The 13,973-nt window shown below is 48.7% G+C and overlaps 1 protein-coding gene across 2 annotated transcripts in view; it reads left to right on the forward strand.

Moving 5' to 3' along the window:
- Positions 1-826: 826 nt before the first annotated feature.
- Sppl2a (signal peptide peptidase like 2A) overlaps positions 827-13,973 on the forward strand; it is a 42,302-nt gene continuing 29,155 nt past the window's right edge. The window contains exon 1 of one of the 2 annotated variants that reach the window (XM_023724044.1): positions 827-898. In XM_023724044.1, the coding sequence (XP_023579812.1) occupies positions 890-898 (9 nt within the window). In that variant the 5' untranslated portion in view covers positions 827-889. The remainder of the gene's footprint in view (positions 899-13,973) is intronic. The other variant, XM_023724045.1, reaches the window with a different exon arrangement.

Below are 13,973 nucleotides of genomic sequence, written 5' to 3' on the forward strand. Positions count from 1 at the left end.
TTTTTTTTTTTTTTTTTTTTTTTTTTTTTCCGGAATGAGGGATTGAACTCCTAGGTGTGTGCCTTGACCAACCTACCAATAATGTCTTTTATAAAAGTTCCATTCATTTTTTTTCTTTACTTCTAAAAATGTAGGTGTTTCCTTTGGTTTTTGTGTAGAATCTCACTGTAGCTGGAACGCGTAGTGATCCTCCTGTTTTCTGCCTCCCTAGTGCTGGGATTACAGGTGTGCGCCACCATGCCCAGACTCCATTGCCAGCTCAGTGTGCCCGGGGGCAGGGCCGGTGTGGCATGTGGTGTCAGGGATCGAACCCAGGCCCCTGCACTTTGCCTAAGCAAGTGCTTAGCCCGCTGAGCTATCTCTCCAGTCCTAAGAATTTAAAATGCAATATGACAGCATCATATGCTTACTAAAATGAAGTGATCTGCACTCCCCAGAAGAAAAATCTCTTTGTGTACCTTTTGCATTCTAGACCAACTAAAGAATTTTGTTGTTTCTCTTCTCTTCTATCCTCCTGTCCTCACCTTGAGGGGAAGACAGCCGTGTTCTGTTAGATTCCTGCCAAGGGGGTAGCGGGTGGAATACCAGAGGGGCACCGCGGAGGACAAGCAGCTCACCCACGGCAGGGAGAAGGCGGCAAGGCAGGCAGGGGCCTCACACTCTTCCTTCCCCTTGGACTTAGCCAGGCCAGTCAGTGCCCGCCACACGCCTAATCTGAGGACCCTGATCCTCGCACTGCACTGCACCGCGCGGCAGTCCCAGCATCACACGCTACAGCCAGCCGCCTCTGAAAAAGCCCCTCCCGTGACCACCTGAGCTTTGGGGGGACATCTAGATATATGCCATAACATTCCACCCCTGCCTCCCAAAAGACTCTGCAGATCCATGAATGCAAAAGGTATTTAGTTCATCTCTAAGAGTTGCTAAAGTTCTAACATTTTTAGTATTGCTGAAAAGTCCAAGTCATATCTCCTCTGACATTTAAGGCAAACTTCTCTGCAAGTTCCTGCACATATGAAAAGAAAGTTACACACCTCTCTGAGGTCTGCTCTGCCTCCTCCCTGCAGTTTTCCTCAGATGATCTGTGTTCTAGGCTGCTCCAAACCTGGGGTCTGTACTGCACCTGTAGCTTCACATAGCTTCACACACCGCTGTCTCAAGGGCCTGCTGCGTGGCCTCCCAAGCTGCTTCTGAAATTGGTGGTCGTCTTCTGATCCCACAACTCTTGCGTTCTTTTTTTTTTTTTTTTTTTCTCAGTGTTCTTGAGACAAGGTGTCCGTAGCCCATGCTGGCCTCATACTTGCCTTAGCCTCCCGAGTGCTGGGATTAAAGATGTGCGCCGTTGCGCCTGGCAACTCTTGCCTTCTGCATGCACCTAAAAGCAGTCTTGGATGATGCCAGTGTCTACCACCAGCTGGAATAATAACAGGCTGTAGGGGTCAAATGCTTATGAACCTGAGGAACAGCTTCCTGGGGCCACTGCCATTCTGGAACATGTGATGTGGGGTCTCATCCCAAAGCAAAGTCTATCTCCTTTGTAATTTTGAAGCTAGAGGCCAGATTCCTGTTGGTTCTTAGGATGTCCCAGGTCAATCTTCAGGCCAGGTTCCATTGTCTTCTGCAGTGCTTGACTTTTTTTTTGCTTATTGTCACCAGCCAATTTTTCCTCTGTTCTATCTTTGCAGGCTGCAACTTTACTGCAGCTTCCTTTCTGGCTAATGTTTCAATGATTTGAATCATTCTCCTGGGCTCTTTGCTCTTGATTCTTTTTTTTTTTTTTTTTATTTTTTTTTTATTTGTGTGTGTGTGTGTGTGTGTGTGTGTCCAGCTCAGCCCACCAGGGGGCAGGGCTGGCTGGCATGTGGTGCTGGGGGATTGAACCGCGGTCCCTGTGCTTTGCCAAGCTTGTTCTAAGTAGGTGCGTTAGACCACTGAGCCATCTCACCAGCCCCTGCTCTTGATTCTTAACATGCATCTGGCTAAAAGCCCCCAACATTAGCTGTGTCACTGCCCCAAGATTAGACTGCCTTGACATTTCTTCTGCAAGGTTCGTTAGCCTACCAGCCTTAACCTCAGTCTCAGGCAAAGTCTCACCACACGAGTAAAATGCAGACCAACTTTCTGCCCAAGTCATAACACACACTGCCTAGAGTCCAGCAGCCAATGCAGTCCTGCAGTCTTTCTTCCCAGCAGAAGCCTTGGAGCTTAGTCTTTACTGGCATCATTCCTATCAGCACTCTGCTCTTCTGAGCTTCAACCACAGTCTCCCATTCAGTACAGTCTAAGGCAGTTCTGCTCTGCTTTTTCAGCCTGCATCTGCAAACCTTTCCTAACTCTTCCCTTTCCTACCAGCCAGTTCCAAAGGCTCTTGAACCACATGGTCAAGTAGAGTCACAGCAACACCCATACTCTTGGTACTAAGTTCTGTCTTAGTTGCTTTTTTTTCCTGCTGAGATGAAATACCCAAGATTAAAGGTGGAAAGGTTTATTTAGCTCACAGTTCTTAGAGGTTTCAGCTCATAGGTGGCTGGCTCCAAGGCAGGGTGGCATGGCAGAGACGCATCACCGTGGAGAAATAGTCCGCAGCGGGCAGGCAAGAGCAAGCAAGGGACAGCCACGGCCCTTTATATCCCTTATTGTCATCCAGCACAGGTAGCACTCACACCTTTAACCCTAGTACCCTTGATCCCAGCAGCACGCCATAATCAATTCTGGCATCACACACTCTAGATCCAGCTGCCTCTGGGACTACACGAAGCCATAACATGGGCAGTCCCTTTGCGAGGGACTCCAGGAAGCAGGTTCTCCTGCCCTTGTTGGAGCCACTGAGGGTGATACCTAAAAGCCAGGAAGAGGTGAGAGTCACCCGTAGCCCTCCGTTGCACCTTGATCTTGAGCTTCTACAGTTTTGAGCCAAAACTGAAAAAAAATGAACTTCTGTTGTTTGCGTTAGCAGTTCTGTGAGGTTGTGGCCTGAGGTAAAACAGTTTTAGTATGGAGGGCACTGCTGTAGCAAGACTTTGGAGCCAGGGCTAGGTCCTGGAAGGGCTCTGGGGTAGGGCAGTGAGGTCCATTCCGATGGGGTCATGGATGGGAAGGAGGGCCGTGTACTTGGTGCTGACGCCGGAGAGGCTGGCTGAGCTGTGTCCTGTTCTGTGGCGGGTAGGACTAGGCGAGTGGCCAGCTGAATGTTGAGATTTCTAAGCCACGTCTTGAAGGGCGGCTTGCTTCATTTGGACTTCCTGGAGTAGAATATGAAAAGAGAGGTGAATTGAAGAAAGAATTGTTAAGCAAAAAGGAACAAGAGGGGCTGGGGAGATAGCTCAGTAGAATAAGCACTTGCCTGGCAAGCGGCGGGGTCCAGAGTTCAATCCCCAGTACTGGAAAAAAAAAAGGAACAAGAACGTGAAGATTTGGCAAATCCTCATCCTACCTATGCTAAAGAAAAATGAGGACATATTCGAAAGAAAACACTAAGGGTGTGTTTGAACAACCTCTTGCTGAAGAATTTATAGCATTATTTAAACAGAAATACTGCCAGTTTGAACTGAAAAGGATGGAATTGGGCCAAATGAAAGAAAACTTCAGCTGTTTTAGATTTAACAGGACAGGACAATAGAGCTATGTGGCTAAAATGTGCTGTTTTTTGAAAAGAGAAAGTGGCTCTCAGGGTGAATTAGGGATCACAGGGCCTGGCCCAGCTGGCCCCTCCTTAGTGCCAGAGCAGCCAGAAGTTGCCCTCCCGAGCCCAGGGCTGGGCCACCCTGGAGCTGCGGCCTGGGAGGTAGACATCCAGCCCAGGGATCATTCCCGAGACCTGACAGCGAATAAAATTTGTCTTGCCTGTCCAGTCATTGTATTTTGGAAACACCGAACTTGTCTGGTTTCCCAGGTTCGTAGCTGCAGAGTTTTCCCGCAGGATGAATCACACCCGTCTCGCCCCTCTCGGACTTAGATGATCTTTAGGTAAGATCTTAGACTTTAGGGCTGGTGCTCCAGACAGATTCCGACTGTGGAGCTGCGGAGCTAGCACGGACGTGTTCTGTCTGTGCGGATGATGAGAACGCGGGGGCGGGGGTAGGACTTGTGGGCTGCAGTGTGCCCCCAAATTCGTATGTTGGAACCTAACTCCAAAGTGATAGAATTTAGAGATGGGAGCCTTGGGAGAGGCTGAGGGTTAGAGGACGGCAGAGCCCTCACGGTGGCGTCGCTGTCTCCAGAAGAAGAGCTTCCTCTCTCCTCAGCCTGACAGCGCTATGAGAAGGTGGCTCTCCACCAGCCAGGGGCCTGGTCTCCAGAACTGTGACGAATCTTAGTTGTTTAAACCACTCAGTTTGTGACACTCTGTGGTGGCCCAGGATGACCACGATGTGGTGTTCTGTCACACTCCTCCTTCCACTTCCAAGTTCGTCCTAATTTTTCTTTGGCTGTCTTGCATCTGTGTGTCAGAGTTTCTGCATCCTGTTTGCTTTCTGAGTCACCAGTGGTTGTGTCGCGCCTTCCTAAGATCCAGTGCCGGTGTGCAAGTCTCCTCTGAAACTCAAAACCTCCTGAAGGCTCAGGAAGTGTCTGACTCGCCCCAGCTCATGTAGAAAGTCATGAAAAATAGGACCAGAGTCTGTCTTTGCCATTTACTCAATTGTGCAGTAATAATTTTTTCTGAATCAAAAACAACACAAGACCAATCTGATAAATGTGTGAATTTTATTTATGAGAAAAAGTTTAAATTGGGAGAAGTTAAGTTTACGTGTGATAATTTTTTAGTTAGAAAATGATAGGTTCTGGCCCTTGGATAAATTGTTAAAATCATCATGGTGGTCATCTAGTATGGCCCATCCCCCTAAAACAAAAGCCCATCTTCCTCAAGACCACTTCCCCCTTCTTCTCCAACTCAGTGCAAGACATAATTTACTTCCACCCTTCCCACCGCCTCAGGAAAGACCCCTAATCAGTTTCTCAGGTAGATCTAAACATCCCCTTCAAACTGGTTCCCTGCTAAAGGCCATAAAAGCCTCCGCCTCCATTTGTCTAGTCGGGAGAGAAACTTCCTCATCTTTCCCACACTTTCCCGTGTCCTCAAAAAAAAAAAAAAGCCCCTTTCTCTTCTTCCTTCTGCCTGTTTCTCTGCAGTGTCAAGAACCTATCAGAAAACATTTTAGGATTTTTTTTTTTTTTTTTGCTCCGAATGCCTTCAGGGCAGGTTTGGCTGGCTTGAGTTGTGGGGATCGAACAGCAGCAACCTGAGCCTGACTGCTTTGTTGAAGCAGCCACTTAAAGAACTGAGCTAAGGGGCAGGCCCCCCAGAAAACATTTTAAATTGGGTCTGTTTATGGAAAACTAGATTGTAAAGTCTCTGGGAAGGGTCCCTTTTCCTAAAATATTAAACTTCGCTTTTTGTTGCCTTTAACTCGGAATTTGCCAAACTTTATCATATCCTTTGGTTCTAAATCCACTTTGATTTCTGCATTAGTGTCATCTATCTGGCCTTGTAGGCATTTGGGCCTGTGCATTCCAGTGTAAGTCATAAATTCTGTAGGAGTTGAGCTAGCCAAACATCTTTCACTAATAAAAGTACTTAGGGAAATCCAGGAAGAAACCTAGATCCAGGTAGCAAGGAGAACACAAGTCCCAAGAAGAAGGAGTCTGCCTGCCTCGGTCTCTCCTGTCCTCCCTGCTGTCGCACAGATTGCAGAATACGGCTGTCTGATTTATCTCTCCCAGGTCCCCACTGCCTCTTGGCCTTGCATTCCGTCCTCTGGGCTCTCCAAGTGCAGGCTGATCTTTTCCTTGTTTTTCCCACGGCCTGCAGCCTGCGCTGCTTCCTGTAAATCCCTGTTTGATCCCCTAGCTCCCATTCAGCCACTATTTAAGCAATTAAGATTATGTTTAATCTGTGGCTCTGGGTCTAGGCATTTGCAGTGCATCATTTCTATAAAGCTTGAGAACTGGAAGAGGGATTGGAAAAGATGTAGGTTGTCTAGATTATGTAAGTTACTAGAGTGGAAAGGCATGATTGGAAAGTTATTCAGACCAGGCTCTGGAATGTGTGTCATTCCACGCAATCCCACCGCTGCCTTTTCCTGCAGAGGCCCTTCCCAGCTCTTCTGACCTTGTGGACTTAGAACTGAAGTCTGTGTAAAAGAAAAGTCGATTGCAAAGGAAAGGGTACTTTCTCTATTGCCGGGGTGGGTGGGACAGTGGGTGGAACTCGGAATGTGAAGGGCTGGTGTCTGCTCCTCCACGCTTTACCACTTTATGTGCTCTGGTAGTATGTAGCTTTTATGGAACATGAACTGAGTTTAATCTGGACACTGGAGGAGTGGGACCCCGTGACACGTCTGCTGAGTTTTGATTGAACTTGGGAAGACATGGGTGAATTGCTTGCCAAAACGCCAGTACAGGCCATGCCGTACGTAGGCTACAGATAAACGTGGCTGGGGCCGCCTGAGAAATGCTGCGAGGGCGCCAGTTCTTCCTAGAGAAACGAATGACATCGCTCTTGATGATAAAGTCTATAGGCTTGAGCTCTGGACCAGCGCCCGTGTCACTGGGCAGTGTGTTGGGGAGTGCACCATCACGATGGGGAAGCCAGGAAGACCTAGTCAGAGGCTGCATTTTACTTTATTTTATTTTTTTGGTGGAACCGGGGATTGAACTCAGGCCCTTGCGCTTGCCAGGGAAGCGCTTATTACACTGAGCCATCTCCCCCACCCCTTAGAAGGACTTTTTTTGGGGGGGGCAGCCTCAAGATGCCTTCAGGGCATTTCTGTTGTGGTGTGAGTATCTGGGTTCCAACCACGGTATCCTGAGCCTGACTGCTTTGTTTAAGCAGACATTTAAACTGCTGAGCTAACGGGCAGGCCCCCCCAGAGGCTGCATTTTAGCAACAGCATTAAAGTCCAGGAAGCACTGGTCTGTAATAAGGGGCCAGATGGCCTGGGAGATAGCTCAGTGGACTAAGCGCTTGCCTGGCAAGCCCAAGATACCTGAGTTCAATCCTTGGTACCTCAAAAAAATAAAATAAAATAAAAATAAAGGGCCAGAAAAATTTGCATAAATAGCTAAGCATACTCTCCAGGCAATCAAAAAAGCCATACTTGGGCCAGGGAGATAGCTCAATAGCATAAGTGCCAGCCTGGCAAGTGCAAGTTCCCAAGTTCGATCCCCAGTACCCCCCCAAAAAAGAAAAACAAAAGCCATGCTTGACTAATTTGATAGGTTTTTTAAAAAAGGTTATTAATATAGAGAGGGGCAAAGATTAACAGCTTTTACTTGGTTAAATGAAAGTGAGCTAAGATAAGTGTCCTGGAAGGTATAAATGTCCTGGAGGATGAGGAGTGGAAAGTCGATGTTCAGTATTTGGCTAGAGAATCATTTGTAATTTCTTTTTGTTGTTGCTCGAATGCCTTCAGGGCACTTTTGGCCAGCGGGAGAGGTGTGAGGTTCGAACTCCAGCAACCTGAGGCTGACAGCTTTGTGGAAGCAGCCACTTAAAGGCCTGAGCTAGGGCCAGGCCCCCTGTAATTTCTTAATTACAATTTATTTTTTGTATTTTAGGGAAGGGTCTACAGGGTGTTCAGGGTCTTACTACTAGATCAGACTCGTAGTGATCTGCCTGTTTGCAGCCTCCTAAGAGCTGGGATTACAGGCGCACGCCACTAGCCCAGTCTCAATTGCCAGTTTAGTGCGCCCCGGGGGGCCGCACGGCAGGCCCGGGCATCAAACCCCCAGCCCTTGTGCCTGCTTGCAGGTGTTTTAATCTGACAAGCTATTTGGTTGGCCCTCTTAATTACAAATTAAGACTACAATTTCTTTTCTTTTTCTTTTTCTTTTTCTTTTTTTTTTTTTGGCAGAGCTGGGGATTGAACTCAAACGCTTGCGCTTGCCAAGGAAGTGCTTGTTGCTCTGAGCTATCTTCCCAGCCCCAAGACTATAATTTCTTGTGTCATGCCTCTTTCTTTTCCCTTTCTCTCCCTGCTCCCACCCTTTCTTTCTTGGCAGCTTTGCCAAGGTATAATTCACATATTGTACAGCTCACCCCCGTGGAGTGTACAATTCAATCTGTCAGCACAGCCAGTTATAGGACATTTTCATGATCTCAGAAAGAAGCCTCTCAGGCAGATGACAGAGATTTTTCGTTCAGTGCACTATTCAGTGTGATCCTCTAATAGTGGGGATGTGCCATTATATATTTTTCAAAACCAGTATAATGTCTACGTGCCAGCTTTCCGTTCCTGTGGCAAATTTCCCGAGAAAGTCAACTTACAGGAGGAAAGATTTATGTCACCTCACAGTTGCAGAGGTTTCGGTTCGAGGTCACTGGCCCCTGGCCTTCGGGGCTATGGCAGGGCAGGTCGCTCCTCACAGACAGAGCACAGGCAGAGCAAACTGTTCACCCCATGGCGGCTCAAAAAGAGGGAGAGAAGAAAAGGGAGAGAGGAAGGGGGAGAGGGTGAGGAGGAAGAAGGGAAGGGTATAGAAAAGGAAGGGAAGAGATGGGAAAGCAAGAGATGGAAAGAAAAGCGCCCGGGGCTTGGCGTCCCCTTCCACGCTAACTCCGCGACCTATCTTCCTGCCACCGGCCGTCTTCTGCAGCTTCCGGCCCCCACCAGTCACATCCCAGGCTGGCAACCAAGCCATCGTGTAGGGACCTTTAGGGAATACGGAAGATCCAAACCTTGATATTCTGCCTCTGGTCCCCGAAGGCTTGTACGCATTGCACAGGACAAAATGCTTAGTGCTTCTCCAAGAGCCACACGAGTCTTCATTATTTCAGTACTGCTGAAAAATCCAGCTCCAAAGATTCAGGCGTTGGGCTTCATGGCCAACTCTTAGTTATGAGCCTCTGTGAAAAGCAAAACAAAACAAAAAACAAGTTACTACTTCCAAGATACAGTGGCAGAGGGTACGTATTCCCATTCCAGAAGGGAGGAATTGGGGTACAGGCAGGAAGGATGGGATGAAGCAAGGGCAGACATTAAAGCCTGTAGCTGTGTGTCTAGCAGGGGGCACACGTGGTGGCATTACGTGGGCTCCTGGAGCGCAGGCGGTGGCCTGTCTCGGGCTGGCCGCCTCTGGAGCGCAGGCGGTGGCCGGTCTCGGGCTGGCCGCCTCTGGAGCGCAGGCGGTGGCCGGTCTCGGGCTGGCCGCCTCTGGAGCGCAGGCGGTGGCCGGTCTTGGGCTGGCTGCCTCTGGAGCGCAGGCAGTGGCCGGTCTCGGGCTGGCCGCCTCTGCTCTTTTCTCAGGAGGCAGCGTATGTCTCTAGCGCTTCTCACTTTGTGCTGTCTCCAGCGCAGCTTCAGCCCCTCTCAGAGTTTCACGCATCACCCTGTCTGGGGCTCCTTGCAGGGACTTCAACCCTGCCACACATCACTTGTCCTCCTACACTTGCGTTTGAACTCTGTGGAGGCTTGTGTGGCTTTTGCATTGACTTTTGTGTGTTGAGAGGCAGCAAGACCAACACCGTGTAGACAACACCCGGGCCCGCTCCGTGAGCTGCTCCTGCACTCACTTCAGTCATGGCTGCCGCAGCCGCTGAGTGTCATGACTGCCTGGTGTGGCAGACATCCTGGGGCTCGGTTCCCTGGTGGCCCTAGGCAAGCAGTGTGTCCTAGGGCTTTCTTCTTAAAAGAAAGGGTTATACTTCTGCATCTCTAAGCCTGTGGAGATGAGGTGCTGCTGACTTGAGACGCTCTGCGACATCTTTCCTATTGCCCTGGTGCCAAGCACTTGACTTCTTTCTAATGGTGTGAACCTTTTAGCAACTGCATTCTTCTTCATGGCTACTTTAAATGGGCTTCTTTTCTAGCAAACTACAAGTTTTCCAAATCAGTCTGCTCTGTTTTTTGCTTCTGATTTTTCACTGTGCATCTGGCTAAAAGCAGCTAGAATACTGGTACCCTTCCTAAGTACTCGGGGGCTCTGAGGTTTCCTTCACCAGATCAGCTAGCTCACTGATGGCAAACCTTTTGGAGCCTCCGTGCATTCACCACCACTGAACTAGTCAGTCAGCCTTAAACTCAGCTGTACAGAAAGTCTGAGGAAAAGAAAAATGTGGACAAGTTCTTTGCCAGAGTGCGCCAGGAACAGCGTCTCTCCCGGTTCTTAATGGAGTCCTCATGTTTTGCCTGAAGCCTCGTGAACCTTTACTGCCCACCTTTCTGTCACCACCCTGGTCTTAGGGAACCTTCCGCAGAATCGCCTGCTCCACTCTACTGACGGCATTCTGGGCTTTCTCACACTTGCCTCTTCAGACTTTCCCAAGCTTCTCTGAGAAGCCAGTTCCGAAGGCTTCATCAAGTATAGTCACAGTGACAGTGCCCCTTCTCTGTACCAACTTTTTGTGTTAGGCAGCTTTCCATGCTGTGACAGCGTACTTAAGAAAACCAACTCATAGGAGGAAGGATATTTGGCTCATGGTTGCAGGCATTGTAGCTTTGCCCTGCTGCCCTTGGGCCTGTGGCAGGAAGCATATGGCAGAGGAAGCCGCTCGCCTCATAGTGACAGAAAGCAGAGAAAGAGAAGGGGCCTGTTGTCTTCTTCAAGGGCACATCCTCCTTCTTCTCCTCCTCCTCCTCCTCCTCCTCCTTCTTCTTTTCCCCCTCTCGCTCTCTTTTTTAAAATGTATTTAGTACAGGATCTACAGGGTCTCACTACACACATTGGACTCGGTGATCCTTCCGTTTTCAGCCTCCCAAGCGCTGGGATTACAGGCATGCGCCACCATGCCCAGTCTCAGTCTCTGTCTCAGTGTGCCTTGGGGGCAGGGCTAGTACAGCACGCTGGTAACTGAGCCCTGGTCCCTGTGCCTGCCTAAATAGGTACTTTAGTCTGCTGAGCTATCTGGCCGACCCTGACCTAACTTCCTTCTAGTAGCCCCTGTCTGCTAAATAGTGCCACAGGCTGGCACCCAAGTCTTTACCATATGTCCTTTGGGAGATATCTGAGGTCCAAACCGTAACAATGGGAAACTCCAGGAGTGACCCCTCGATGGGCTTCACGTGCTGATGTGTCTGTAGGTCCGTCCATCGTGTTGCATGTGGCACTGGGGCAGCGCGCTGGCAGTGGGAGAGGCTGCGCGTGGGCACAACAAGGGCATATATGGGAGCTCTGTGTTTTACATTCAATTTTTCTGTGAACCTAAAGTTGCCCTAAAAATGGTCTACTAAAAACGAACGAGGGCTAGAGATTGGCTCAGTGGTAGAGCACTTGCCTCACATGGTGTGTGTGTGGGGGGGGGGGCCTGGATTCATCCCCAGGACTCTCAAAAGGTGAAGAACACCTGTAGCCTTCAGCCATCACTCCCCTACCCCACATTCCACCAGTCCCTAATGACTAATCTTCCAACTGTCAGTCTTTTGCGTTGTCCAAGTACTTTGTAAGGCGTTAGATGTATCATTAATAATAGTTTCATTTATTAAGAGTTCAGTATGTGTAAATAATTGCACCATTTAATTTAACCCATATATCACCTCTAGCTGAAGCCAGTAACTTAAACCAGGTAAAATTCCTTATCACATAGCCAATACATGACGACACTGGGCTTTTATCCTAGGTCTCTGTTATGGTTTGTGTCTAGATGTCCCCTAGAGCCCCATGCAGTCACGGGACAGCTTCTAGAGTTTGTGATTCATTCATGATCCAGTGCTGGGGTTATGGTGTGAGCGCTGCACCCACCCTGGGGCAGACAGCCTGGATGCAACCTAAGGAGGGGAAGAGGCTTGCTCTTTGCCACTGCTGGTCCAAGAGCTTCAGTGACAAAAACGAGAGAGTGTCTCGGTTAGTTTTCTCCTGTTGTCATTTTTGTAACTTAAAACTTTTATACCATAATATATATATTGTGGTAACCTGGATTCTTGAAGCAATGAGAGATTTTTTTTTAAAACATTGATAAATTTTTTTAATAATATGTATTTATTTATGTGTGTGTGGCCAACTCAGCCCACCAGGGGGCGGGGCTGGCTGGCATGTGGTGCTGGGGGACTGAACCGCGGTCCCTGTGCTTTGCTAAGCTTGTTCTAAGTAGGTGCTTTAGACCACGTAATCTGAGCCGTCTCACCAGCCCCGCAATGAGAGATTTTACCAAGATACTTTAAAATACAGCAGAGACGCTTGGGCGCTGTAGGCCTGCCGGCTGGCCCAGGAGCCTTGCTGCGCACCCCACACTCAATGGCAATCACTCCAGAATGGAGAATGTTTGTGCTCCCCTCCCCCGCCCACATCCATGAGGCAGGGTCTCACTGTGGAGCCCAGGCTGGCCTCATGCACAATGGGCCTCATGGCCTCGGCCTCCCGAGTGCTGGGATTACAGTTGTGCGCAACACATTCACTAAAATCTGTGTTTTTGCCTCAGTAATTCCTGTGTTTTAATCATTGGTGATTTTTCTACAATTATAGAAAATATTGTAATCCCTATATATACTAATATGTCTTACTCTGTTTTGGACATCTTGGTACTTCTTTGGACATTTAAGCTTTGTTTAAGTCCCTTGGTTTTTTATAATTCTGAAAATAACATAGAATATTGTACAGTTGTATAAAAAATGGTGATATAGGGCTGGAGAGATAGCTCGGTGGTGGTCTAAGTATCTGCCTGGCAAGCACAAGAACCCAGGTTTGATCCCCTGTACCACATGCTGTGACAGCTCTGCTGTGAGCCGGCCACTGAAACTGGGTGTGGTGGCACACACCCGTAATCCCAGTGCTGGGGAGGCTGAGACAGGAGGATCACTGCAAGTCCAAGCTGTGTAGCAAGACCCAATAATCAATCAATCAATCAATCAATCTTTTTTAAAAAATGGTGATATAGCCTTCCGCCACAGCAACCACTGAAGAAGAGTAGCCATGGCCCTCTGCTGTCCCATGGCCATGGGCCTCAACAAGGGCCACAAGGTGACTAAGAATGTGAGCAAACCGAGGCACAGCTGCCGCCGCAGACGCCTTACCAAATGCACCAAGTTCACGCCGGACATGATCGGGGAGGTGCGCGGCTTCACCCCCTACAAACGGGGTGCCATGGAGCTGTCAAGGTCTCCAAGGACAAGTGTGCCCTCAAATTCATCAAGAAAAGGGTGGGGATGCATATCCACACCAAGAGGAAGGTGAGGAGCTGAGCAACGGGCTGGCCGCCATGAGGAAGGCAGCTGCCAAAAAGGACTGAGCCCCTCTTGAATAAAGCTTTGCAGAAAAAAAAATAAATAAATAAAACAACATAAAAATGGTGATATAAATGTACAACTTAAACGTTATTTATTTTTTATTTTTTTGAAATGGAGTCTTGCTACGCAGTTCAGGCTGCCTTGAACTTACCGTGTATCCCAGACCAGCCTCAAACTTTCGGCAATCCTCCTGCCTCTCCTCCTGAGTGCTGGGATTACAGGCATGCACCATCACATGGCTTACAATTTAAATTTTGGAAAAGCTACAAAGCAGTGTGTGGAATGTGACCCTATGTGTATAAAACAAATATATGTGTTTTATACATAAAACCGCTGTGCGTGTGAGCGAGAGGGTAAAAAAGCACTTTATACGCACCCTTCCATTCTGTCGGAATGCCTTCGCTTTGTTTTCTCTCACTCTAGTCTGGATTTTTGTTGGTTTGTTTTTACAGTGCTGGAGATGGAACCCCAGCAGATGCTGTCCCCCCACCCCCAAGCCGCCCCTCCTCCTCTCTCACACCCTCACCCTGGGCTTGTTTCCCTCTCCCTCTTTTTTCCTATAACCTCTCGTGTAGCTCGCTACAACTTTCTCCAGGCTCTCATCTGCAGATACATATGGAGCTCCAGGGGAAGCCGTCTCTATAGAAACTGGCTTGCCGTACAGCCCTCCCCGAACTTGCTTCCTCGCTGCGGGCGGGCGTTGTCTCCGTCGGTCCGCAGACGTCTAGCTCTGAGCAGCTACGTATGACACAGGCCGCTTATTGGTCAAAGTTAGATTCATTCTCGCTCTCGCTCTCTCTCTCTCTCTCTCTCTCT

Source organism: Octodon degus, unplaced genomic scaffold (assembly GCF_000260255.1).
Source record: "Octodon degus isolate 3935 unplaced genomic scaffold, OctDeg1.0 scaffold00105, whole genome shotgun sequence".
Taxonomy (NCBI): domain Eukaryota; kingdom Metazoa; phylum Chordata; class Mammalia; order Rodentia; family Octodontidae; genus Octodon; species Octodon degus.